The sequence below is a fragment of the Dermacentor andersoni genome, chromosome 3 (genome assembly GCF_023375885.2).
Source record: "Dermacentor andersoni chromosome 3, qqDerAnde1_hic_scaffold, whole genome shotgun sequence".
NCBI lineage: Eukaryota > Metazoa > Arthropoda > Arachnida > Ixodida > Ixodidae > Dermacentor > Dermacentor andersoni.
The window spans coordinates 2,007,700-2,033,824 of record NC_092816.1 but is presented as its reverse complement, the minus strand read 5'-3'; the positions used below and the strand labels follow the sequence as shown (position 1 = coordinate 2,033,824).

The 26,125-nt window shown below is 50.3% G+C and overlaps 1 protein-coding gene and 1 long non-coding RNA gene across 2 annotated transcripts in view; one reads left to right on the top strand and one right to left on the bottom strand.

Annotated features, from left to right (window-relative positions):
• LOC126520634 (monocarboxylate transporter 12-B-like) overlaps positions 1-23,758 on the top strand; it is a 100,028-nt gene extending 76,270 nt beyond the window's left edge. Inside the window, exons 3-4 of the mRNA XM_050169431.3 lie at positions 19,854-21,008; positions 21,498-23,758. Of these exons, the coding sequence (XP_050025388.1) occupies positions 19,854-21,008; positions 21,498-21,637 (1,295 nt within the window). The 3' untranslated portion in view covers positions 21,638-23,758. The remainder of the gene's footprint in view (positions 1-19,853; positions 21,009-21,497) is intronic.
• LOC129382179 (uncharacterized) lies at positions 17,808-21,548 on the bottom strand. Its single transcript, XR_008610259.1, has 2 exons — positions 21,480-21,548; positions 17,808-19,051 (listed from the first exon to the last, which is right to left on the bottom strand). It is a non-coding gene; the product is annotated as an uncharacterized lncRNA (long non-coding RNA).
• Positions 23,759-26,125: the final 2,367 nt, after the last annotated feature.

Here is a 26,125-nt window from a genome sequence, read left to right as displayed (position 1 = left end):
TAGATATTGCAGTATATCGGGCCCACCCGGGGCGGAGGTGAGGCAGGCATTAAGAACTCCCCAAATATAGGCCGATCCCGAAGATATTGCAGTATACCGGGCCCACCCGGGGCTGAGGTGAAGCAGGCATTAAGAACTCACCAAATGTAGGCCGATCCCGAAGATATTGCACTAACGGGCCCACCCACGGCGGAGCTGATGCAGGCATTAAGAACTCCCCATACGTAGGCCGATCCCGAAGATATTGCACTACCGGGCCCACCCGCGGTGGAGGTGAAGCAGGCATTAAGAACTCCCCATACGTAGGCCGATCCTGAAGATTCCGAAGCGCGCGTTATAGGTTCCCGAGGTTCCCGAGGTACCCAGTGGCGTAGAAATTGTGTGTGGGGGGGGGGGGGGGGGGGGGGGGGCGTGGGCCTTGGGTGCAAGGGGCCAGGGAGTGGGGGGGGGGGGGTGTCATATACGTCTGAATACACCCCTCTTTCCGCCGGCTATGGGCCCCGGGTGCCAGACGACCTAGCTGCGCCACTGGGTATGTGCCATTGATCTTCCACCCTTTTTGCGCTATCACCAGGATCGGCCCACATGATGATTTTTTCTCTCAACGGAGGCCGAAAAATACTACGGAAGTTATACACTGCTTTCGCTGTAAAAGGCAGCAAAATGTTGACCGCCGGTTATATTAATTTGTCGACGCTTTAGGAATGTGTGGGAGGAGTGGTGCCTTGGGCGGATAGGGGGGGCCGCTTAATACCACTAAATTTCGGGGGGGGGGGCCGCCCCCCCACGAGTACGTGCCTGCCCTTGCTACAAATTCGTTAACTATATGACATCTGCTGCACTACTTTGTAATCGTGCGTCACTGAGGGAGCCTTTTAAAGCGGAAGCGTTACTAACCGCGTCGAGCCGAGTTTCGCCGTAGCCAGCAATTTGACCTTCGTTTGACCGCCGCTGCGCTGTAGCCTTGGCAACATTCATAGCTATAGAGGCTTGTTGGTACGGCATATCATCACGTGACTCGCCGCGCGGAGCTCCAGCGCCGGCTTGGCGCATGCGCTCTTCGCAGCTGGGTCGCCGCCTGACCATGTGACTCGCCACGCACCCGGCTAAGAGAAGCGCCGCACTGGCCTGCTCGGTGCGAGCTCGGCCATGGATGAAAGCGAGGCGGGGCCGTCTTCTCTGAGCGTTGCACGGCAGGCTTTGAGCAGTAGTCGAGAAGCTGTGTCTGACCACCCCGCGGATATCGACCGACGAGCTGCTTCACTGGAGAGGGTCCGGAATGCAACAGGCGTCGCACCGTCGAGATCAATGTAGGGACCGTGTTTGCGCCCTGTCCGTTTGTGCATCGACGCTGCGGATGCACGCGGCGTCTGTGCGGCGTCTCTTTGCATGGTGGTGGTGATACAAACTTTATTTAATGAAGGCCAAAAAAGAAAAAAAATATTAAGATTCCGCCGCTCCGTGGGTGGCCCTCAGGCTGCCGGTCGTGGCCACCAGATCATGCCTGGCGGCGACTTCCGCTGCCCAGATCGTTAGGCGTAGCTGGACATCCGGCTCCGAGCTGGCCAAAGCAGCCTCCCACAGCTGCGGACTAGATACATGCCAAGAGGCAGGGGGAGAGTGTTTCGGGCATGAATAGAGAATGTGAGCATAGTCTGCTCGTGGGTGTCTGCAGTGCGTGCATTCAGGTGAGAAGGCACCGGAGTGAATAAGGCCAAGTCGGGCAGGAGAGAGGAGTGTGGGCGTGTAAATGGCGCCACGTGCTCTGTTGGAGCTTAGAGAGGGATTTGTGAGGGGGAGGGAGGGCTAGGCGAGAGTTGCGGTAATGAAGGGTGATGTCATGGAAGGTGAGGAGGGAGTCACGCGTGTCCATCCCGGAGTGGAGGGAGCCAGCTCGGTTTGTCATCTCGCGAGCGCCGGACAGGCCGCCATTGGAATATGAACCTGGCAACGTTTAACGCAAGAACATCATCTAGTGAGGCGAGTCTAGCAGTGCTATTGGAAGAATTAGAGGGCAGTAAATGGGATGTAATAGGGCTCAGTGAAGTTAGGAGGCCAAAAGAAGCATATACAGTGTTAAGGAGCGGGCACGTCCTGTGCTACCGGGGCTTAGCGGAGAGACGAGAACTAGGAGTCGGATTCCTGATTAATAAGAATATAGCTGGTAACATACAGGAATTCTATAGCATTAACGAGAGGGTGGCATGTCTTGTTGTGAAACTTAATAAGAGGTACAAAATGAAGGTTGTACAGGTCTACGCCCCTACATCCAATCATGATGACCAGGAAGTCGAAAGCTTCTACGAAGACGTGGAATCGGCGATGGGTAGAGTGAAAACAAAATACACTATACTGATGGGCGATTTCAATGCCAAGGTAGGCAAGAAGCATGCTGGAGACAAGGCAGTGGGGGAATATGGCATAGGCACTAGGAATAGCAGGGGGGAGGTATTAGTAGAGTTTGCAGAACAGAATAATATGAGGATAATGAATACCTTCTTCCGCAAGCGGAATAACCGAAAGTGGACATGGAGGAGCCCGAACGGCGAGACTAGAAATGAAATAGATCTCATACTCTGCGCTAACCCTGGCATCATACAAGATGTGGACGTGCTCGGTAAGGTGCGCTGCAGTGACCACAGGATGGTAAGAACTCGAATTAGCCTAGACCTGAGGAGGGAACGGAGGAAACTGGTACATAAGAAGCCGATCAATGAGTTAGCGCTAAGAGGGAAAATAGAGGAATTCCAGATCAAGCTACAGAACAGGTATTCGGCTTTAAGCCACGAAGAGGATCTTAGTGTTGAAGCAATGAACGACAATCTTGTGGGCATCATTAAGGAGTGTGCAATAGAAGTCGGTGGTAACTCCGTTAGACAGGATACCAGTAAGCTATCGCAGGAGACGAAAGATCTGATCAAGAAACGCCAATGTATGAAAGCCTCTAACCCTACAGCTAGAATAGAACTGGCAGAACTTTCGAAGTTAATCAACAAGCGTAAGACAGCTGACATAAGGAAGTATAACATGGATAGAATTGAACAAGCTCTCAGGAACGGAGGAAGCCTAAAAGCAGTGAAGAAGAAACTAGGAATTGGCAAGAATCAGATGTATGCGCTAAGAGACAAAGCCGGCAATATCATTACTAATATGGATGAGATAGTTCAAGTGGCTGAGGAGTTCTATAGAGATTTATACAGTACGAGTGGCACCCACGATGATAATGGAAGAGAGAATAATCTAGAGGAATTCGATATCCCAGAAGTAACGCCGGAAGAAGTAAAGAAAGCCTTGGGAGCTATGCAAAGGGGGAAGGCAGCTGGGGAGGATCAGGTAACAGCAGATTTGCTGAAGGATGGTGGGCAGATTGTTCTAGAAAAACTGGCCAGCCTCTATACGCAATGCCTCAAGACCTCGAGCGTACCGGAATCTTGGAAGAACGCTAACATAATCCTAATCCATAAGAAAGGCGACGCCAAAGACTTGAAAAATTATAGACCGATCAGCTTACTGTCCGTTGCCTACAAAGTATTTACTAAGGTAATTGCAAATAGAATCCGGAACACCTTAGACTTCCGTCAACCAAAGGACCAGGCAGGATTCCGTAAAGGCTACTCAACAATAGATCATATTCACACTATCAATCAGGTGATAGAGAAATGTGCGGAATATAACCAACCATTATATATAGCTTTCATTGATTACGAGAAAGCGTTTGATTCAGTCGAAACCTCAGCAGTCATGGAGGCATTGCGGAATCAGGGTGTAGACGAGCCGTATGTAAAAATACTGAAAGATATCTATAGCGGCTCCACAGCCACTGTACTCCTCCATAAAGAAAGCAACAAAATCCCAATAAAGAAAGGCGTCAGGCAGGGAGATACGATCTCTCCAATGCTATTCACAGCGTGTTTACAGGAGGTATTCAGAGACCTGGATTGGGAAGAATTGGGGATAAGAGTAAATGGAGAATACCTTAGTAACTTGCGCTTCGCTGATGATATTGCCTTGCTTAGTAACTCAGGGGACCAACTGCAATGCATGCTCACTGATCTGGAGAGGCAGAGCAGAAGGGTGGGACTAAAAATGAATCTGCAGAAAACTAAAGTAATGTTTAACAGTCTCGGAAGGGAACAGCAGTTTACGATAGGTAGCGAGGCACTGGAAGTGGTAAGAGAATACATCTACTTAGGACAGGTAGTGACTGCTGATCCAGATCATGAGAGTGAAATAATCAGAAGAATAAGAATGGGCTGGGGTGCGTTTGGCAGGCATTCGCAGATCATGAACAGCAGGTTGCCATTATCCCTCAAGAGAAAAGTGTATAACAGTTGTGTCTTACCAGTACTCACGTACGGGGCAGAAACCTGGAGGCTTACGAAAAGGGTTCTACTTAAATTGAGGACGACGCAACGAGCTATGGAAAGAAAAATGATAGGTGTAACGTTAAGGGATAAGAAAAGAGCAGATTGGGTGAGGGAACAAACGCGCGTTAATGACATCTTAGTTGAAATCAAGAAAAAGAAATGGGCATGGGCAGGACATGTAATGAGGAGGGAAGATAACCGATGGTCATTAAGGGTTACGGACTGGATTCCGAGGGAAGGGAAGCGTAGCAGGGGGCGACAGAAAGTTAGGTGGGCAGATGAGATTAGGAAGTTTGGAGGGTCAACATGGCCACAATTAGTACATGACCGGGGTAGTTGGAGAAGTATGGGAGAGGCCTTTGCCCTGCAGTGGGCGTAATCAGGCTGATGATGATGATGATGATGATGATGAGCGATGGAATTTGCCGCCTCGTTGCCAGGGTGCACCGCGTGAGCCGGAACCCAGATGAGTTGGATACGACGAGAAGGGGGAGGGGAGTGCTCAAGGATGCTGAGCGCAGAGGAGTAGATGCGACCCTTCGCAAAGTTGTGGACTGCAGCTTTGGAGTCGCTGAATATGAAACGGGCCGGGGTAGCGGCAACGGCGAGCGCAATAGCTGCTTCCTCGTCGACAGTGGAGGTGGGGGCAGGTATAGTGGCAAAGGTTAGGGAAGCAAGTGTGTGGGAAGTGGTGGCAAGGGCGTAGGCGGGGTGGGAATTGTATGGCTCAGCATCGACATATACAGCATTAGACTGTGAGCCATACTGGCGCCAGAGGTGGAGGCGCGGGCAGAGCGGCGGGCGGCGTGATGCTCAGGGTGCTTGTTCCTTGGAAGAGGGTTGACAGTGAGCATGGAAGATATAGAGGAGGGTAAGAGGTGGGTTACACAGGCAGGGGACACAGGGGTCAAGCGGAGGGAAGAGAGAAGGGCTCTACCAGAGGGGGTGCGAGAAAGGCGGTCGAGTTGTGCCGTGCGATGGGTCTCCACAAGCTCTGAAAGAGTATTGTGGACGCCCATCACCAGCAGACAAGAAGTGGTGGTGTAGGTGGGGAGCGCAAGGGCCGACTTGTAAGCTTGGCGGATGAGACAGTTCGCCTTGTCTTCCTCGGTGCGAGAGAGAAAGAGATAGGGGAGGGAGTAGACAAAGCGGCTGAGAACAAAGGCCTGGACAAGACGACGCAGGTCGTGCTCACGCATGCCGTGGTGCCGATTAGCGACACGTCGAATAAGTCGGACGGTCTGGTGGACAGTGGTAGTTAGGCGCGAAAGGACGGCAGTGTGTTTGCCACTGGATTGGAGAAGGAGACCCAGTATGCGGAGGCAGGAGACAGAAGGGGCGCGTCAATAATGATGCTAAGGGTGGGAGATGAGTTGGCGGCCGTGCCTCGAGCTGGGAGGAGCAGAAGCTCGGACCTTGACGGGGAGCAGGCCAGCCCGACTGCGCGAGCATGACCGGCAACCACGTCCGGGCCCGCCTGGAGGACGGCCTCCATCTCTCCAATATTTCTCGTGGTCACCCAGAGGGTGATATTATCGGCGTAGAAAGCATGGGAGAGGCTTGGAATAGTAGCGAGAGCGCGTGCCATGAGGAAAAGAGCGATGTGGAAGCGAAGGGGGGAAAGGACAGAACCCTGGGGGGTGCCCCGATTTCCAAGAGTGAAATTTGCAGAGGAGAGAGGGCCGAATGAGATCTCAGCCGTGCGACGGGCAAGAAAAGCCGTGATATAATCGTGGATACGATGACCCATGTTAAGGGTGGAAAGAGCATCTAGGATGGCGTTATGGAGGACGTTGTCAAATGCTTTCGTCATGTCCAGTGCCAAGACCGCACGAGTGCGCTTGGCGTGAAGAGGGTGAAGAACCTCTTCGGAGAGCTGGAGCATGACGTCTTGGGTAGAAAGGGAGGGGCAAAAGCCGAACATAGAACCGGGGAAAATGTGGCTGTCGTCTAGAAAGTTCTGCGAGCGGTCGAGAACAACGTGCTCCAAGAGCTTACCGAGACGAGAGGTGAGGGAAATGGGGCGAAGATTTTGGATGTCTATTGGTTGGCCAGGTTTGGGGATGAAAGTTACCTTAGCGTGGCTCCACTCGGAAGGCAGAGTGCTTTCATGTCAATGTTTATTAAAGAGGTCAGTGATGGCCTCAAGGGACGGAGTATCCAGATTACGGAGGGCCTTGTTAAGAGATTTGGTCGGCCCCCGGTGTAGAGGTGGTGCGGAGCTTATGCAGCGCGGCACGAACCTCGCCGAGGGTGATATCTGCATCGAGCGTAGAATTAGGGTTGCCGGTGTAGGAAGGGAGAGAGGAAGGGGTGTTGGTGCAGAGATAGCGATCACGAAGAGCAAGAAGAAAGTCGGAATCAGAGAGTGGAGACGAGTGAAGGAGGCGCGTCACGTCCCTGCGGTGCGTGGCCTTGGAGTGTGACGGGTCAAGAAGGACACGCAGGAGAGCCCACGTACCCCTCAGCCCGAGGTTACCAGCCATGCGCTCGCAGGTCTGGCCCCACTGCTGTCTGGTGAGAGAAGAGCAGTGCTCCTCCATGTCCATTGCCAGGCGAGCAAGGCGGGGTCGCAGCGAGCGGTTGTGTTTCTGGGAAAGCCAACGGCGGTGCAGGGAGTGATACGTCTCCCAGAGGTGCAGGAGGCGACTATCACATGTGTAGGAGTGAGAAGGGGTGGGGACGGTGGAGGTGGCAGAGGAAACATCCTGAAGCAAGGTGGTGGTCCACTGAGAAAGGTCTGAGAAGGAGGTGGAGGCCTGTTGCCGCGAGTGGCGGAAGCGATCCGAGTCCACCACCTGCACCAGGCGCTTGCGGGAGGAAGATAGGGTGGGAAAGGAGAAAGAGACAGACAGGATATAGTGGTCGCTACCGAGAGAGACCCGTGTGTTCGCCCACACCGCGTCCGGTATATTTTTGGAGATGGAAAGATCCGGATTAGTGTTCCATTGTACACTGGAGCAAATGCGGGTGGGTTTCGAGAAATCGTTAAGGACGGTCAGCTGTTCGTTTTGCACGAAAGTCCATAGCGCCAGGCCCTTCCTGCAGTTCTTGCGGTAGCCCCAACTTACGTGATGAGCGTTGAAATCCGCAAGAATTAGGAGCGCGTTCCGGCTCACCCGTGAGATGGCGTTGCGGAGAAGGAGGAGGAGGGGAGCTGCAGTTGTGCGGGGAGGGCTGTATACATTAAGGACAAAAAGGCTGGCATCTTGCCGCCGCCGGGAAAGGAGTTCCAAGAAGAGGTGAGTGCACTCCGGAACGTCGAGCGGATGCTCGATTGCCATGTAGGCGCGATGAACTAGCGTGGCAACGTTCGGAGGTGAAGGGGAAGCAGGGTGGAAAGCTGTGTAGTCACGTAGTTTCCCTGGGGAGAAGGTTTCTTGAAGGGCGATGATAGCGGGGAGCTCAGAGGGAGGGATGTTCTGGAGGTGGAGCTGCAGTGTGTTCTCCTTTGCACAGAAGTCGCGGCAGTTCCACTGCCAGAAATTAAGGCGGGGGGGGGGGGGGGGTGTCTGGCCATATTGAGGCCGGGGTGCCCCTGCTGGTGCAGGGTGCTTGGGAGATGAAGATGAGGGGAGGAGGGATGAGACATTAACGGTCATCTGGGCAAGATCGGCCTCGAGGGAACTCTGGCGGGCCTCAATTTTGGCCACGCGGTTGTTAATTTGAGCCATCCAAGTCTGCGTGCCCGTACGCAGAGCTGTAATGGCGGCCGTGAGGCGTCGTTCATGTGCCTCGAGGAACGAGGCGGTGTGGCGGATGACAGCCTCCATCTCCGGGGTGGGGACAGGTTCGGTAGAGGAGCCCCTCTTATGTGGGGGGCTGCGGGAGGGGGGGGCGGCACGAGAAGGCGCGGCCAAAGAGGATGCGGACATAGGGGCGGGAGGTGGTGGCGGTGGGGGCGGGAGAGCGATAGAGTGTGTTGCATCTGGGTCGCAAGCCCCAAGGATAGCGTTGGCCTGGCGGCCTGGGGCACAGCTGGAAGCATCCGAAGGCCTTGGCAAAGGATGAGTCCACTGCTAACAGAACAACTTGTTTATTTTAGCATCGCAAAAGAGCGGCCGGTCAGGTCGACCGAAGTGGAGAAATGGGAGACCACGTTACTCGACGGAAGAAATCGAAGCCTCTCTCTTGGCGTCCGGGGGCAGCTGCTTTTATACTCTCGGAGTCGAGGGCAAGAAGGAACGGCTTGGGAGAGGCGCGCGTGACGGCGGCGCCCGGACACGTTGAGACAAGAAGTGACGCATCAGCCGGGCCGGCGCCGGTCAGACCTCCTCGCTTCACAGTTGGGGGAGCTCCTCTCCCCGGCTGCCGCGCTTTGACAAGCGTGGGCACCAACATGCACACACACTCACACACACACACGAAGACACGTGGCATTGAAACATGCCTGGACGCGCATAGCAGGAGGCGTTGGGACAGCGCTGAACTGGCCAAAATGTCCGCCGCTGTGAATGAAGCCCCGGCGTCCGTTGAATCCGCGCCGGCATTACCGCACGTCGGAGGCGAAACGTAACAGACCGCCCCGCCAGGAGAAGGAGATCCCGATGGTCAGGGGACTGCATCCGCTGTCCGGAGGGATGTCGCTCGATGATGCTCATAACCGAAGTCGGTCGTCCCTCGGCGTTTCTTGAGCGCAGCGCACAGAGAAGTCCTCGTTCTCACGTTCAGGTTGACACAGGACACTGCAAAGTGACTTCGGGAGAGTTGCCATTTTTGTTCTCGTTGCCAGCAAGCGTTAGAAGTACGCCGAAACTCAACCGCTCAGTCAGCAAGCACGGCACAACCCTCACTAAGCGATGCCAGGCTCTTTCCCCTTTTATACTACTGCCTAGTTTCTTACAGTAGTCTAGCAGCACTCAGAACGCGTGCACAAATTGTAAAATTGCACTAAAAAGCACGTCATGACTTTCAAACGCTAAACAAAAGCAGTATGTTAAAAATCCAGCCTCAGGAAGAAAAACATCAGTAACAAATAACTTTGAGGCTGATTCCTACGTTAGGGGGCCTCGACTTAAGCCATCGGCGTTACCGTTGTGACTCTCCTTTTTGTAACGCACCTCAAAGGAATATTGTTGCAAAGCGAGGCTCCAGCACCGGAAGCGACCATTTTTGGAAGAGATGGTCTGCAGCCATTGGAGAGGGCAGTAATCCGTCTCAATGATAAACCTCGAGCCGGCTAGGTAGCATGACGATTTCTGAACGGCCCACACGAGCCACGCACACTCTTTCTAGGTGGCGCTGTACGCCTGCTCACGACTGGTCAGCTTACGACTAGTATACAGGACGGGGTGTTCCACTTTTCCATTTTCCCGTTGGCACAGTATAACGCCCATGCCTCGCTTACTAGCATCGCACTGAACAACGAACCCTTTTGTGTAGTCTGGCGATTTTAGCACAGGCTGGCTTGTTAGGGCGCTCTTTAGGGCGCTAAAAGCTGTTTCGCTTGTCTCGTCCCAGACGACTGTTTGTGGCTCTGTTTTTCTTAGAGCATCTGTCAGGGGAGCCGCGATATCAGAGTAGCTGGGGATGTACCTCTGATAGTAGCCGGCGACACCTAAGAACGACCGAATATCGGTCTGCGCGCGCGGTTGCGGGAAGTCTCGCACAGCGGCCACCTTTATTTCAGAGGGGCGGTGACGACCCCGTCCAATCACGTGACCGAGGTAGACAACCTCGGCCTGTGCTAACTGGCACTTGGGAGCGTTGACTGTCAAGCCCGCTTCGCGCAGGCGGGTTAGCACTGCCCGCAAGTATGCCATATGCTCAGACCAGGATGCGGAGAATATCGCTACGTCGTCTAAATACGGTAAAGCGAATTCTTCCTGTCCCCGACACAATTCGTCCATGAGGCTTGAAAAGCAGTATGGCGCGTTCTTCAAACCATAACTCAAAACTTTAGGACGGAATGTTCCCATTGGTGAAATGAACGCAGCATACCTACTAGCCTCTTCTGTAAGTGGAACCTGCCAATAACCCCTGACAAGATCTAGGGTGGAAACAAACTGAGCGCTACTAACTTTCTCAAGGCGCTCCTCGATGTTAGGGATCGGATAAATTTGATCCTTAGTGATGGAATTAGGCCTGCGGTAGTCGACGAAAGGACGAGGTTCCTTGCCCGGTACCTAAACTAAAATCAAAAGGGAGGTATAATCACTCTCACCCGCCTTAATAACACCGAGCTGTAGCATTTTCTTTACCTCAGCCTCCATAATATCGCGCTGGCGGGGTGACACCCGGTACGCCTTGGATCGTACTGGCTCTGGGGAGGTAAGTTCTATTTCATGAGTAAGGACAGAAGTCCTACCAGGCCTCTCAGAGAACTGACCTTGAAACTCTTGTAAGAGCTGGTGTAGTTCGGTTTTCTGCTCAGGCGACAGCGGTGCTTTACTGATTAAGTCACTAATGACTTGATCGGTGTCTTCCTAGTTCGTCACTGAGCCTAGTCCGGGAAGCTCGACCGGAAGCTCTTCGGGAACGTTTACCATCATACACACCACTGCTTCCCGTTGTCTATAGGGTTTGAGCAGATTACAGTGGTAAACTTGCTGTGCTTTCCGTTTTCCTAGCAGACTCACCACGTAGTTAACGTCCGACAGTTTTTGAACAACCCGTGCTGGGCCCTCCCACTGCACGTCGAATTTGTTTTTTAGCGATGTGCGCAATATCATTACCTCATCGCCCACCTCAAAACGACGGGCCCTCGCTGTCCGATCATAAGAAACCTTGGCCCTCTGCTGGGCCTTTGCCATTGCTTCACCTGACAACTCCTGTGCCCTTCTTAAGCGTTCGAGGAGCCTAAGCACGTACTCCACCACGACTGGGTCGTCGGCCCTGCCTTCCCACGAGTCTCGAAGCATGCGAAGCGGAGACCGCAGCGAGCGACCGTACACCAGCTTAGCTGGCGAAAACCCCGTAGCCGCATGCGGCGCGGTCCTTAATGCAAACATCACCCCAGGCATACACAGCTCCCAGTCAGTTTGTTGTTCAAAACAGAACGCTCTCAACACGCGCTTCATGACGGAGTGGAGCTTCTCAACGGAATTCGACTGTGGGTGGTTCACTGAGCTGTGTAACAGCTTTACCACACACCTTTCGAGAAAGGCTGTCGTCAAAGCGCTTGTAAACACTGTGCCCTGATCTGACCAGATTTCCGCAGGAAAACCAACTCGCGCAAATATGGACAGTAGTGCATTGACTATCTCAACTGAGCTGAGTTCTTTAAGCGGAACTGCTTCAGGGAACATTGTCGCTGGACAGATCACAGTCAAAATGTGTCTGTACCCCGTGGTTATTACCGGCAGAGGTCCCACTGTATCAATAACGAGCCGTCTAAAAGGCTCCGTAATGATAGGTACCAACTTCAACGGCGCCCTCGATTTGTCCCCTGGTTTGCCCACCCGCTGACAGGTGTCACATGTCCTCACAAAGTGTTCTGCGTCACGAAAACACCCTGGCCAATAGTACTCTTGCAAGAGACGGTCCTTAGTCTTCTTAACTCCTAGGTGTCCGAACCACGAACTCCCATGCAACAAGCGCAACAGATCCTGACGGTAGCACCGAGGCACGATCTGCTGATCGAACTCCACTCCCCTGCGGTCTAGATACTTCCGGTACAGGATCCTACTTCTTTCCACAAAACGAGCATTTTTCTTTGCGATACCTTCTTTGACATTGCAGCGCATGTTTTCTAAGCTGCCATCCTGTTTTTGCTCGGCTATCAAAGCCGACCGGCTGACTTTTAGCAACCTATTAACTCCATCTGACGTAAGCGCGATGAGCAATCCGCAGATAGCTCTTCTAACTTTCGCGTGTCGGGCATTTCCTCTCCAGTATCTGGTGCCTTCAACGCTACAGGCTCAATTTTATTCAGTTCGGACGTGCTCTGAATATCAGCTTGCTGCGCCTCCGACCGTTTGTCATTGTTCGACAACGTCGGCCCCGCAACTACCGCCTTTGCAGCGAGCTCCCGAACTCTCGATCTGGTTAAGGCCTGAACGCTAGCCTCACCAAACAAAAACCCCTTCTCGCGCAGGAGGTGATCAGACCTGTTCGAAAACAGGTACGGGTACTGGGGGGGCAGCATAGATGACACTGCGGCCTCTGTCTCAAGCGCTTCGAAAGGTCCTTCAATAAGCACTTTTGCTACGCGCAGACACACGCTATGAGCTTCCACGGCTTGCTTGATCCATGCGCATTCGCCCGTGAACATATCGGGTTCTACGTAAGAGGGGTGAAAACAAAAACTAAATTATGGGGTTTTACGTGCCAAAACCACTTTCTGATTATGAGGCACGCCGTAGTGGAGGACTCCGGAAATTTCAACCACCTGGGGTTCTTTAACGTGCACGTAAATCTAAGTACACGGGTGTTTTCGCATTTCGCCCCCATCGAAATGCGGCCGCCGGGGCCGGGATTCGATCCCGCGACCTCGTGCTCAGCAGCCCAACACCATAGCCACTGAGCAAGAGGGGTGAACTTCATCCATTGTAGCTGCGGAATCACCAAGCACTCGGCACTCTTTCCCGTTCACGAGGAGGTCTCGCATGTAAGGCTCGAGAAGCTTCATGTTCTCGTCAGTGCTGCATAATGACAAAAACACGACTTTTGTTTTTGTTTCTGGACACTGCGCCGAAACGTGACCCGGCTTCTGGCACGTATAACACACGCGCGCTTGCCTCGTCTCGAACCGCTTTCTGCGTTCGGCTTCGGCTGCCGCCGTCTCCTTACGTTCGGTCGGACTGCTTTCACTCGCATCCGCACTACGTGTGTCCCCCCTTGCTCTTATGGGCGTGAACTTCGGCCTCTCAAACTCGGAGCCAAATTCACCCTTTTGACCGTCCTTAGCTCCGCGAGCCCGACGCGTCACAAACTCCTCGGCTAGCTCGGCGGCTTTAGCCACCGTACTAACGTCTCGCCTATCCAAGACTCAGTACCGCACGTTCTCAGGTAACCGACTATAAAACTGTTCCAGCCGGAAACACTGCAGAACTTTCTCGTGGTCACCAAATGCTTTCTCTTCTTTGAGCCACTCCTGCATGTTTGACATAAGCTTGTAGGCAAACTCTGTATATGACTCACTACTGCCTTTCTCATTTTCCCGAAACTTTCGACGGAACGCCTCCGCTGACAGCCTGTACTTTTTTAGCAGACTCGATTTCACTTTGTCGAAATCCTCTGCCTCCTCTCTCTTCAAGCGAGCGACTACGTCGGCCGCCTCGCCGGGTAACAAAGTGAGCAAGCGCTGTGGCCACGTTTCCCGAGAGAACCCCTGCTTCTCCCACGTTCGCTCAAAGTTAACCAGGAACAAACCAATGTCCTCTCCAAGCTTAAACGGCCGCATCGGGTCAGTCATTTTGAACGATACTCATTCTCCTGCACCGTGTGTCTCACTTCCATTACGAGCGCGTTCCATCTCTACCTCGAGACACTTCATTTCCAAAGCGTGTTGACGGTCGCGCTCCTCTTTCTCTTCTTTCTCTTTACGTTCGCGCTCCTGTCTTTGTGCCGTCTCCCTCTTCTCAATGGTCTCAAGGCATTCCGACAGCTCGTCATCCTCAGCTTCTAACTCAAGAATAGCCCTTAGCAGTTCTGGTTTTGTGAGTTTGTCTGAGACATCCAGACCCAACTCTCTTGCAAGCTCCAGCAATTTCGGTTTGCGCAACGACTTCCAATCCATGGCTGCTCTGAATGCTGCTTTCTCTACTGCCTACTATTGTCTTGCCGCAAACTAACCCGGCAGCAATGACAACCACAATTACCAGCTCTGTTTCTGACACTAACAAAAGCCTGGCAAAACTCAGAAGAAAGTCTCGCACTCACCAAACCTCGCAGCCAAGAATTCAGCGCAGTCGTTCCGCTGCAGGCAACCAGTCATCACACAGAGCTCGTTGCACTGCTCCCGGATGGTCGTTGTGCTGCTCAGCATACAGTCGACCGCGTATCTTCGCTGCTGGCCTCCGTTGTCGCGATCTCACCGCTGACAACCAGTTGTTGCATCTGGGTCGCAAGCCCCAAGGGTAGCGTTGGCCTGGCGGCCTGGGCCACAGCTGGAAGCATCCGAAGGTACTGGCAAAGGATGAGTCGACTGCTAACAGAACAACTTGTTTATTTTAGCATCGCAAAAGAGCGGCCGGTCAGGTCGACCGAAGTGGAGAAACGGGAGACCACGTTACTCGACGGAAGAAATCGAAGCCTCTCTCTTGGCGTCCGGGGGCAGTTGCTTTTATACTCTCGGAGTCAAGGGCAAGAAGAAACGGCTTAGGAGAGGCGCGCGTGACGGCGGCGCACGGACACGTTGAGACAAGAATTGACGCATCCGCCGGGCCGGCGCCGGTCAGCCTCTTCGCTTCACAGTTGGTGGAGCTCCTCTCCCCGGCTGCCACGCTTTGACAAGCGTGGGCACCAACATGCACACACACTCACACACACACACGAAGACACGTGACGCAACTCGGAGGTATGCACGTACTGCCGCGTGCGTTGTTCCGAGTGCGTACTGACGGTGAAAAAGTTGTTGTATGGGTTTATGCGTACGCTGTCATCGCCACGGGCGGCGGCGTACTCAACGCTGGCGCTAGAACAGAGTGAGGCAAGGAGGGCCCCATTGGTGGTTGTACGGAGGTCGAGGCCACCTCCAGGGCGGAAGACGATCTTGTAGTCTTCCCCTGGGAGTCGAGGCAGCGGGACGTGACGGCGTAGGTGGTGAGTCTTCAGCGATGGCGGGGTTGCCATGGCGGTCTTGATGTGGGCGTTCGTGGCTGAAGCGGCTTTCTTTGGATGGGCCGCTCGGTGGGCTTGGAGCATTCGAGTCCAGCGGGGCTCGTCATCAAATTCTTGTTGGGAAATGAGTGTACCGTCGACTATACTTTTCATATAGGCGGCTTCGAGGCAACGGGAGCGAGTGCCGGCGCAGCGGACGCCGGTGCGACGCTAGGGGCAGCTGCGCGCTGAGGGCGAGGTGGCGTTGCGCCGAGCGTTGGGCTTAGCTCGGTGGCCCCGTGGTTGGTCAAAGATGGGGCTCTGGTGAAACGGTGGTCGGCGGGTCCGGGCAAATGAGGTGTCAGGAAGGTCCTTACACCTTTGCGTACTCGGTAGCATAAAGTGGAGGATATCCCGGGCGAGATGCCAAAGCCAGGAGAAGAAATCGCGGAGCCCATGCGAGGCACGTCCGAAGAACGCCGGGCGTGGGTTGCGTCCCCTCTTTGCATGTCTATCACTTGCGCTTTCCCTGCGGCACAACGGGCGTTGCACCGTTGAACAATGCATCTTCCCAAGCCTAACCGCAATCATGTCTAGCCATCAACCTAGGCGTAGCCGTCACACCTGCCTTAACGATGAATGTATAGCTAAGTATAATAATTAATGCTAAATCAAAGGTTAACCAAGAAAATTAAATTATGCGGTTTTACGAGCCAAAACCACTTTCTGATTATGAGGAACGTCGTAGTTGGGGACTCCGGAAATTTGGACCACTTGGGGTTCTTTAACGTGAACCTAAATCTATATAATTGCGGCCGCCGTGGCCGGGATTTGATCCACCAACCTCGTGCTTAACAGCCCAACACCATAGCCACTAAGCGACCATGGCAGGTAGAAGGTTCACCAAGGGAAATCAAGACTTAACCAGGCTAAACCAAGCTTTCGCTTTCCATATCAAGGGTTAGCTGAGCTAAGCCGCAGCGAATTTTTTTTCGATGCGGGTAAGGAAACAATTCTCGAACATTGCCTAATGGCTCCAGTTAAGCCGTTACCTCCGTGGCAATGGGAACTTTTTGGAAGTGAGATATCGTTTACTGAGGCAACACAACGCGCTCCAGATGTGAACATACAAATGCGCTCTCTGAAGATGCAGTCGAAATAAGCCTGCCCGGAGTTTCACGCAGGCACTTCAATGTCACACGCCCACGTCTCTTACGCGACTGTCGGCCCATCGTTTTCGGAATCCGAGTTCTACATCCTGAAACCAGCAACTTTGTGGCAGAGGCATATGCAATACTGTCGGCCTCTAAACACATTAAGAAAGCAAAGCTCCCAAGGGTCATTGTATTCAGAGATTCCTTAGGTGTCGTCAAACTTTACAATCGCTACGAAAAAAAGACACAAAACCTTTAGTCAACGCCTGTATTACTGCTCTATAATGTGCATGAATCCAACCTACAGGTTGTGATGTGATGGGCTCCTGGACACAGGTGTATAGAAGGTAACGAGCTTGCAAATAAAATGGCAACTCTTCCGTAGGAACAAAGCCTAGCAATCCGTCCATACCCGCTCCTGCCGTAGACTTGAAGCCATTCCTGCGCAAAAAACTCAGGAGCTATTGGCAACACTTCTGGGATGCGGAAACATTGAATAAGCTCCATGTAATTCAGACACTTCTAGGGAAATGGACATCATTAACAAAGTCACAATGATCTGGTGCCCTCTTTTACCGCCTCGGATCTTTTGACTGGCGCTTAACCTCGCCCATGTGGCAGATGGGGCGAAAGGCTGACCGTACTCCACGTCTTACTGGAGTGCCGGGAAGCAGAAGCAGAGCTGGAAAAGCAGTTTTCTATGCCATATGGACTACAGATGTCTTTACATCTGACATTGTTTCTTGGCCCCGAACCTTTGTTTGAGGCCAAGGCACTTGGAAACCTTTTTGGATGCGCTCTTTGGCTATTCCTGGCACTTGCGCCAAATAACCCCATACATCATGATCAACGTCGTAATTTATAAGTAACACCATTCACTACTAGAAATAGTTGTTTTAATTACAATTTTTTTCCGAGAATTGCCACCGAGTGGAATAACCCAACTAAGCATTCTGTGCTGATGCCAATGCTGTCATCGTTTAGGGACATTCCATATTTTGTCGCGTTATCAGGTCTACGTGAAAGCTGTATTGTTTGACTTTTAGTGCAGATTTTGTTGACTAATGTACTTCGCAAAACGCCGTGCTCATATCCCCAGAGAGGGGATCGCAGTATTGATAAACATATTATTAGATAAATAATAGGACGCGCGTGGCTGCACTCAGCTGCCGCAGCTGGATGGAAGAACTGCGCAGTGGTACGCAGCAACCGCCCTCGTACAGCGCATCTCGCCCAGCTTTGCGCGCGTGAGGAGACACCACCATACGCTCACCCTGTTTCGCTCACACCTACACCGTACGGCGCGCGGTGTTATCCCGCCCGGACTGAACAGCACGGCAGTGGCGACAGCGGTGATTTGACTGCAGTGTCCGCAATAAAATTCTCGATGACCTTCCCCGCTTCCCGATGACATCGGTTGCCCTAGTAATGCAGGACATACGTCTAGCTCTGAAGGGCTGAAAGCCTTCGTTCTATACAACAACTGATAAAACTCATCTCAGTTACTTTAAACACATACAGGCGCCTATAGGCTCTTCTAATTTCTATGCATCTATGAACTTCAATAATAAAAACTTGCGCCAGCTTGGACGAAGGCAACGTTTATTCAAGTTCTTCTACAATAAAGAATGAAAACAAATATAAAAAATGCAGTTCAATATCTATCCGACATGCCCGGCTTCCAAACAATTCTCAAACAATTTGCACAAAATCGTGCTATCTGTGGGTCAAACGTTACTACTTGCAGAACAGCATGCTTTTAACTAGGGGTGTATAAACAACGATTTTCGAGACTGAACCGAATACGAATGAAATAGTTGCAGAAGACAGTCGAATATAGTATAGTCTTCAATTAATTTTCAAATTATGAGCAGCCGCTTTCACCATTATTATAAGACGATGTTCACATCTTACTATATTGAAAACGGTAGCAAATTTCTACCGTTACAATGCACCTTATGGACCACTGTTCACTAAATGTACAAATTATGGGCAAATAATACGTTTAGTAACATACTCAGGACTGATTTCACATGACGGCCGTTTAGCCAGAAAATCTGGGCGACTATACCTTCCTGCAATATAGGTAGCACCTCGTGTTTTATGTCTGCAATGGCCGCTGGGATTAAACTTGTCGCACATCAGGCCCAATTTTATGCTTGACCGCCCACAGTTGCTGATTTGAAATATTCGAAAAATATTCGAAATCATATTCGTACTTACATATAGCCACTATTTGATTCAAATGCCTATTTGAATACGGCAATATTCTGTTTGTTAATCGCAGGTTTCGATTATTCCAACACCCCTAAACGTTTCTCTCTGGCTGGTCAACAGGAGTTAATCTTATTTCCTTCTTGACCTCTGCCTGGACGAAATCTACAAGCACGAACAACCTGAGTCTATATGCTGTCACCTGAGTAAAGCATTAGATCTGGTCAATAACATGCTCTTAACCCGCAAGTAATTGTTTTTGAATTACTTCTTTTTTTGTGTGTAGTTTGCGATGATATTCGCAGTAACAGTTTAAGCGTTTTCTCCGGGACCGTGGCCGCTGTCTCGCCAAGTGGCTCTCGCTTGTCACGTGCCCAGTCGTGTTGTCCCAGGCCCAGTGCTCTGACCACAGTCGTAGAGGATCGCGCCAACGCCGACTAGCTGTTTGAGACGGCAACCGCGCGTGCCGCCATGGTGTAGCAATGGTGCTCGATAGCACATGCTCGTGCGCCAGTTCCGCCAAAGACGCAGGATTCACATGGGCAAATTTAATGCACTTGATTGGCATCTTCACGAAGGCTTCGTTTTTCTTAGATCCCGAGATGTGCGTTGTATCTGCATAATTTTTTGTAGATGGTGTTATTAATTACGTGATAAAGCAGTATTTGAGTAATAGATTTTAGTAGTTTATTTATTTTACCACATTTTCTATTGCTCGCTTTGTATCTGCGCAGCGAAGCACTCAATATGAGCGCGCTTTTTACCGAATCAAATTCATTCGTTTGTTTTGCCCGCTTGTTCTCTCCCTTGCTAAAACATTTTGCGCCACTGACAGCTATGCACAAAGTAGCGCAACATTGTTCTTTGCTCGCTTACGCTAGCAGGCCCACACGAGCATTGAGCGACGGGCCCGGGTTATGTGAATACAAGAACAAAAGAGAATGCAAGGACGATTTTCAGCTCACAGAAGACCAAATGTAAGATGGAATAGCGCGAGACAAGAAGTTATCACCAAAATAAATTTGAAACCCGCACCAGAAAGAAACTAATCCCCTGTTACGAGTAATTACGTAGGAGTGCGGCATGCAATCACTCCGTAGCCGATTTATAGCCGTAGTGTAATCCCCACATACGTTTCGAAGCCTAAATGAGGCAACTGTTGCAAATATAGAAGAACTTGGAAACACAGTAATACTCTCTTACTGTTTCAAATTTGTTGGCGCTTGAATTTACACTGAAAACACAATATACATCGCAACAACAAGTGCAGAAAACGTGTACAATTTTAACAACACCTTGGATTTAATTGTCATCGCAAAAAGTACTGTGTGCCGATATTGAAACGATTGCCAGAGACAACATATAGTTGAGACGAGCGAGCGAGAACGCGAGAGATTGTGCACAATCTACCGTGCAGGTGCGGCTACCTGTGGAGCCGTGCTGATGACGCAGGTGTGCATCAACCAGCACTTCATCCGGAGGCGCGGAACCGCGGCTGGCGTGGTGTCGGCCATCTCGAGCCTCAACTGCGTCATCTTCCCGCCCCTGTACGAGTACTGGGTGAGCCACTACGACCTGCACTGGAGCTTCCTGCTCTTGGGCGCCTGCATCCTCAATTCCATGGCGTTCGGCTTGCTTGTGCGCTCGCCGAGCTGGCTCATCGTCAACCCGGTGGACTATTCGAAACGCCGCAAGAGCATCTTCACGCGTGCCAACGTGGCCGACAAAGGTCTGGCCAGCTGGATTACGCACTTCAGCGAGGACAACAGCGACTCGTCCGACGAAGAAGGGCACCTGGAGGCCTCCCGCCATCTATCGGGCTCGGTGCGGTACTTCTTCAGCGAGGGCGGCGGCATCTCCACCTCGGACAGCCAGCCGCAGATGGAGATGATGCCCGTCGTTCACCGCTCCAGCATCGCGCCACTGTCCGAGGAAGCGGCGCTCGAGGTGGGACCGGTGCGGCAGGCGCACCAGCTTCTCATACGCAACCCGGACCCGCTGGTCACCATCCCCACGGGCTACACGCTCTGCAAGCCCCTCGAGCCGGCACGCGGCGGTCACTTCCAGCTCAAGCACGATGAGGGCGACACGAAACGCAAGTTCTGGAAGAATGCCAAGACCTTCCTCACCGTCTCCTTCTGGCACCTCACGCTCTCGCAGTTTCTCGTTCAGTTCGGCCTTGGCGTTTTTCTACTGACCATTATCGACTTTGCAAACGACTGTGGCATCGGTGCAAAGGACTCGGTGTTCTTCATGACCTCCTTTTGCATCGGGGACATGCTCTCCCGTGTGGTGACGGGTTTGATTGCCGACAGAGGATCTGTACACTTGGAGTTCTTAGTGGCATTAGCTTACGTTCTTCAAGGCGTTTGCTACGAGTTTATGTGCTACATAAAGAGTTATCTGTACCTGCTACTATTAACGCTCGGAATAGGCATCAGCCACGGCTCAAGGATCTTTCTGCTTCCTATTTTCCTCACGAGGAGCTTCGGACTTGGTGGGCTTTCTGTAAACCTGAGCGTGGCAACGTGCATCTGCGGCGTCTTGGCATTGTTGAGGCCATTTTTAATTGGTAAGTACACGGACGTAAAGTTTTCTTACACCATGAGACTACGCTGAATTTGTTGATTTAGCTTATGAGGAAGGAAAGACGGAGACGCATTTAACAGACACATTAATTTCAGATACTTCTCTTGAGATTTTTTTGTGTGAATACATTGCTAGGTGTAGCGCAAAACTTTATGTTCCTCTCCGGTGACGAACCTGACCCCAGCAACATGCTCTATCTCACGAATGCCGTGCATGGGAGCAAAGGCTCGTGTCAGCCTATGAGTACTGGTAGCCGGAGAAGACACGAAGGCTCGCAAATTGTTGCCTTCCAATCCTAAACTCAACGCTTCCATTTAGTCCGCGGAGGTTGGCCCTCGCTGCACGGTCGCTGAGGTGGAGGTTGCTTTTACCATTACGAAACTCGTACATCAACCTCTGAATAATCATAATTCATGTGCTAATATACTAAAATAAATAACAAAAGGATGCTCACATTTTGTCGTCTTTTCAGGTTACTTCAGAGACCAGCAGGGCACTTACAAGGGTCTCTACCATCTGATCTGCATTGTGAACATGGCAGTAGCCGTTACGTGGTTCATCAAAATGCTGCTCATCCGTAAGAAAGATAGAATTCATCTACAAGGAATCTAAGAAACGAAGACAATATTTTTAACGTGTCAGCATTGTCCCTTACGAATTGGATCGCTTCAAAGAAATATGTGTGTGAGGAACATGTTCAGCAGAACCTTTCTTTCCTAGCGGCATCGCACTTCACAGTTGAACTGGAAACCAAAGAAAATACACATGTTTTGCTGTCGGGTGACTACTGATAATTTATCAGCCTGTTGACGTAGTCCATACAAAGTACAAATGCAGTCTCCGCTTGTGTGCCTTAAGTGCACCGGTACTAGGGTGCTTTATTTAGCGTTAACATTATTTTTCCTGTTAGAGAAGCTTTCAAAGGATGCTGCATGATGAGAAGATTATTTGCATTTGTGATCGAAATAGATAATCAACTAATTACCAAAATTTAGTTTATTACCTTTCTTCATTTTTGTGTTTATTGAATACGAAATGTTGATAAAATATTAAGCGGAGCAGCAGTGCAAGTTTACCGCAAGTTTGAAGGTGCTCGCCTGAAAACTAGTGCTAGTTTCAAAGTTTGTGTTTATCTTGAGAACTCGCTGACTGCGATCCATAAATTATCAAGTGTACCATAAATTAATTACATGGAAAGATTATTAATAAAATTTGTTAGTATTCTTATGAATTTTGATTTGTTCTCAACAATGTTCACCTCTTCGAGTGTTCTTGATTAATGGGTAGGTTTGTGCTATATGACTAGGCGATATTTAAGTATTTTAGTAACCTTACAAATACCGACTATATGTAGCACTATGCACAAAATTATGCTTACTTTGTTGTTCAGTGGAAGCTAGGCATTCTCGTCCTTTTGTTGTCTGCCTGCATTTCAGTTTTTGAAGCTGCGCTAGCTGCGTTTATACATGCATTTTTACGACATTATGTTGCTGTAAATCACGTTCTTGTCAGAATTTTTTATTTTCACTTAATGATGCCAGGGTCATCACAAGGGTGAGTAGGGATAGTCAATGCTCTGACGGCTGCGTACTCGCAATTGATTGAAAGATCTAATAATTAAAATCGGAAATGCAGCCTGCTTTTATGAATTACAGATATGAATCACTCATTGCATGTAAAATTAGATGCAGTAAGCCTCTACAGTAAATATTTTTCGGGAATCTTCTCGTATGCTTATCTGTTTATTCATCCCACTTCTGTGAAAGGACAAGCCAGTCACAAAGGGAAAATATTTTACTAAATATTTATATTGAAATCTCAAGTGGCATTTGGTGACATTGGAAATTATTTTTCTGCTATTTCCATAAAACAATCGTTCATAAACATTATACCAGTAGAAAATTATGCTCCACAACAACAAGCGTGCAATAGTGACCATTAGTACAAAGGAAGAGTGTTGTAGAACCTTTGCGGAATTATAAAGAAAGCAGCCGAAAATTCTATTAGCATCGGGTACTTCCGATCAGCCAGAGATGCCCTTTACATGTCTCTAGCCTAACTAGCGCCTCAATATTGCTTAGCCTTACAGGTGTCCCGTATGTGAATGAATCGCGATGGTGTCGTCGAATGGAACCGCAATGCACGGGAACAGATGTGGCACGCGAATATAAAGCAGTGAAATTCGGCCGACGTCATGTGCTGCAACTCCCCACTACACACACACATAGTATAGTCTAACAGAAATACCACCATGCATACCGGCAAGCTGTCTGCTCATGAGGGGGCAGGGGTAATAGCAGATGCAAATATTGCACTGAATATTTTCATAGGAGCGAAAGTGCGGCACAAGTTAGCGAAAACACCAACTCCAGCAGGCTCTGCCACCAGCGCTTTTGCGCCTCGTCCAGATCTGGCTTTATCTCATTTGTAGAATTTTCATAGCTGGCGTAAATCACCACATAAAACATAAGGAAGAGCATTATTTGCTTGACGCCGAGGCGAAAAGCTGCATTGGTATCAAAAAGTGATTAGATACGCGCTTGATTCTCACTAATGCACCGTGAGAAACGATATCGTGCAGGTATATACACGGATCGTCTACTTCAGGAGTCCGAAAAGTGTGTCTGTTTGGCGTTCGCACGTAGGGACAGCATTGGGAAACCTGTATTGCCTGTGTTTGACATCTGTTAATTGTGTTACGAACAAATAAAAGAAAGCTGTTTCTTTCCATGACCATTCGTAGCTATTAGGACCTGCAATAAGTCCACACAACATAAAACGTGAAATGCACGGTGCCCTGTACTGGCTATTCAGGACGTCTTAAAAATGTGCCAGTGGGCACACGCCCATTTTTCCCTTGCTAAAGTTAGCTTGTGGTAATCAACTGGATCACAAACACTCATCCTTTTTTTACAAACACGACAGGGTTGAACGTAGTCTAGTGGACGGCATTGTGAGCCGGTGTTTCAGCACAGGTTTCATTTGTGCCTTTATTTTCGTGCGTGGTTACTTTTAGTTAACCAGAAGATGGTCTCCAGTATTCAGAGAATGGTGTTAAACATTCGAGATCCGCAGATTGTAATGCAGGAGTGAAACGCGATCAAACAAATCTATCACCTAGCTAGACTACTTCAGTAGACCAGCTAATCTTGTTGCTAAACAATGCATCCGATATTGATACTGAAACCAGCTTTGAAACGTTAGATATTATATAATCTGAGCAGTGTTCTCTGGTATTCATAATTTGAAAACGTCGCAGCAAAATCAAGGGAGAACACAGGGAAGGCGGGGAGATGAAAATTCAAGACGACGAGCAAAACGAGAACAAGGTAAAAGCGGGAGCCAACGTTTCGACAAGTAGACTTGTCTATTTCCAGGCGACATGTGCTTTCCTCGGCACAGTATATATAGTTAGGGTTCTACAAAAGGGGAGAGGTGGTGAGGCCGGCGGGTGAGGAGGCAACGACCGAGGGTGCAGAGCTGAGTGTAAAGGGGTGCTGTGCACAAGGCCGCTGACACAGCCGTGTGTCAGCCGGCGGGTCAACGGCCGTGTGCACAGCAACCCTATATTATCTCATTCGATGGAAATCGCCGGCTACCGTCTCTCTTAAACAGATAATAAAAGAAGCGGCAGAAAATGGTGCTCGCGAAAAAAAATTACGGAGATGGAATAAATATATCAATAAAAATGAGAGAAAGAAATGGAGGAAAAAAACCACTAAGCGACCGAATGCGAATAACTAAGTGTTGTTGCCTATAGCTTGAAATTTAGTAATTGTTGTGCATTTAGCACAAAACTTGCATTTGGTTGCTTGGTGTTTTTTTTCCTCCCTTTCGTCTTCTCTCTTTGCTTCTATTTGTATATTTATTCCATTTCGGTAATTTTTTTTCACGAACACCGTTTTCTGCCGCTCCTTCTATTAACTCATCAGAGAGCCCACGACCTCCAGCGGAGCAGATATGGTTGCTGTGCCGTTGACACGCCGACTGATACACGGCTGTGTCATCGACCTTGTACACAGCACCCCTCTATTATCAATTCTACGCCCTCGCCACTAACACACCTTCGGTCGTTGCTGCGCCCACCCGCCTTACCCCCTCTCCCCTTTGCATGAACCCTACCTGTAGAACTTTACATCGGCCCAGGAGGAAAGGGCGCGCGGCGAGCCTTTCCCCCTCTCTGGCTTGGGTGATCCGGCGTGGCGCTGCTGGAATATTGCTGTCGCGTGCGGCGGAACGATTTCGAGATGTTTTAGATTGTACTTTGTAAAATTTATGCAATGTCCGTTCAAATAACGTCGTCAGGGAGGCCTTTCGTTGTATCGGTAGCTATACAGTACGCAGTAATGTCTCTTGGGGGCGCAAGGATGTGACGCGCATTATCAGCCGCGGTGTGGGTATGTGTTGTGAACTATTTTGAGTACATACGTTTTAATTCAACGAAGAGAACCGGTGCCTCTGTATTATCAGCATGAAGTGGTAAATGTGCTCACTATCTGATCCCTTGGCGTAGGGAGCAAAACGTAAAACTTAGGAGCGCTTGCTCGTGTACGGCCAACGTAATTAAGGCAACCACGAAACATCCAAGTGGCAGGCGCTACCAAATATTTGTGACACAGCGCATCATTCTCACACATTTCAAGTCTAGTAGGCTTGAACTCACTATCTGTCTACACTAGCCGTTTTGCATGAGGCCTAAGGCGCTGCTCAACATAGCGATCACTGCGGTTGGTGAACGAGCACGATACATGTATAAGCTATGTGCTTCGGCATTGCCTGTTGGCCCTGTAAAACCATAATATATGAGACGCATCGCATAAAACGAATGCGATGGATATTTTTGAGGACAAGATTTCCGTAATACGTGTGAGTGTGTCGTAGAGAACGGAACGAACAGAACTGAAAAAAAAATCGGTTATTATTTTCTTTCTAGAAAAAAAGAAAGAGAAAGCGGGCTAACGCGCAATACGACCTCGCATAGGCACACGGCACAACATGTATAGATCTAGAAACGTTGATGCCTAACGCTTGAACCATGCGCTATATAGAACAAATATACATCTGTTATCCAGCACCTACCACTGCTTTTGACGCTCGCGC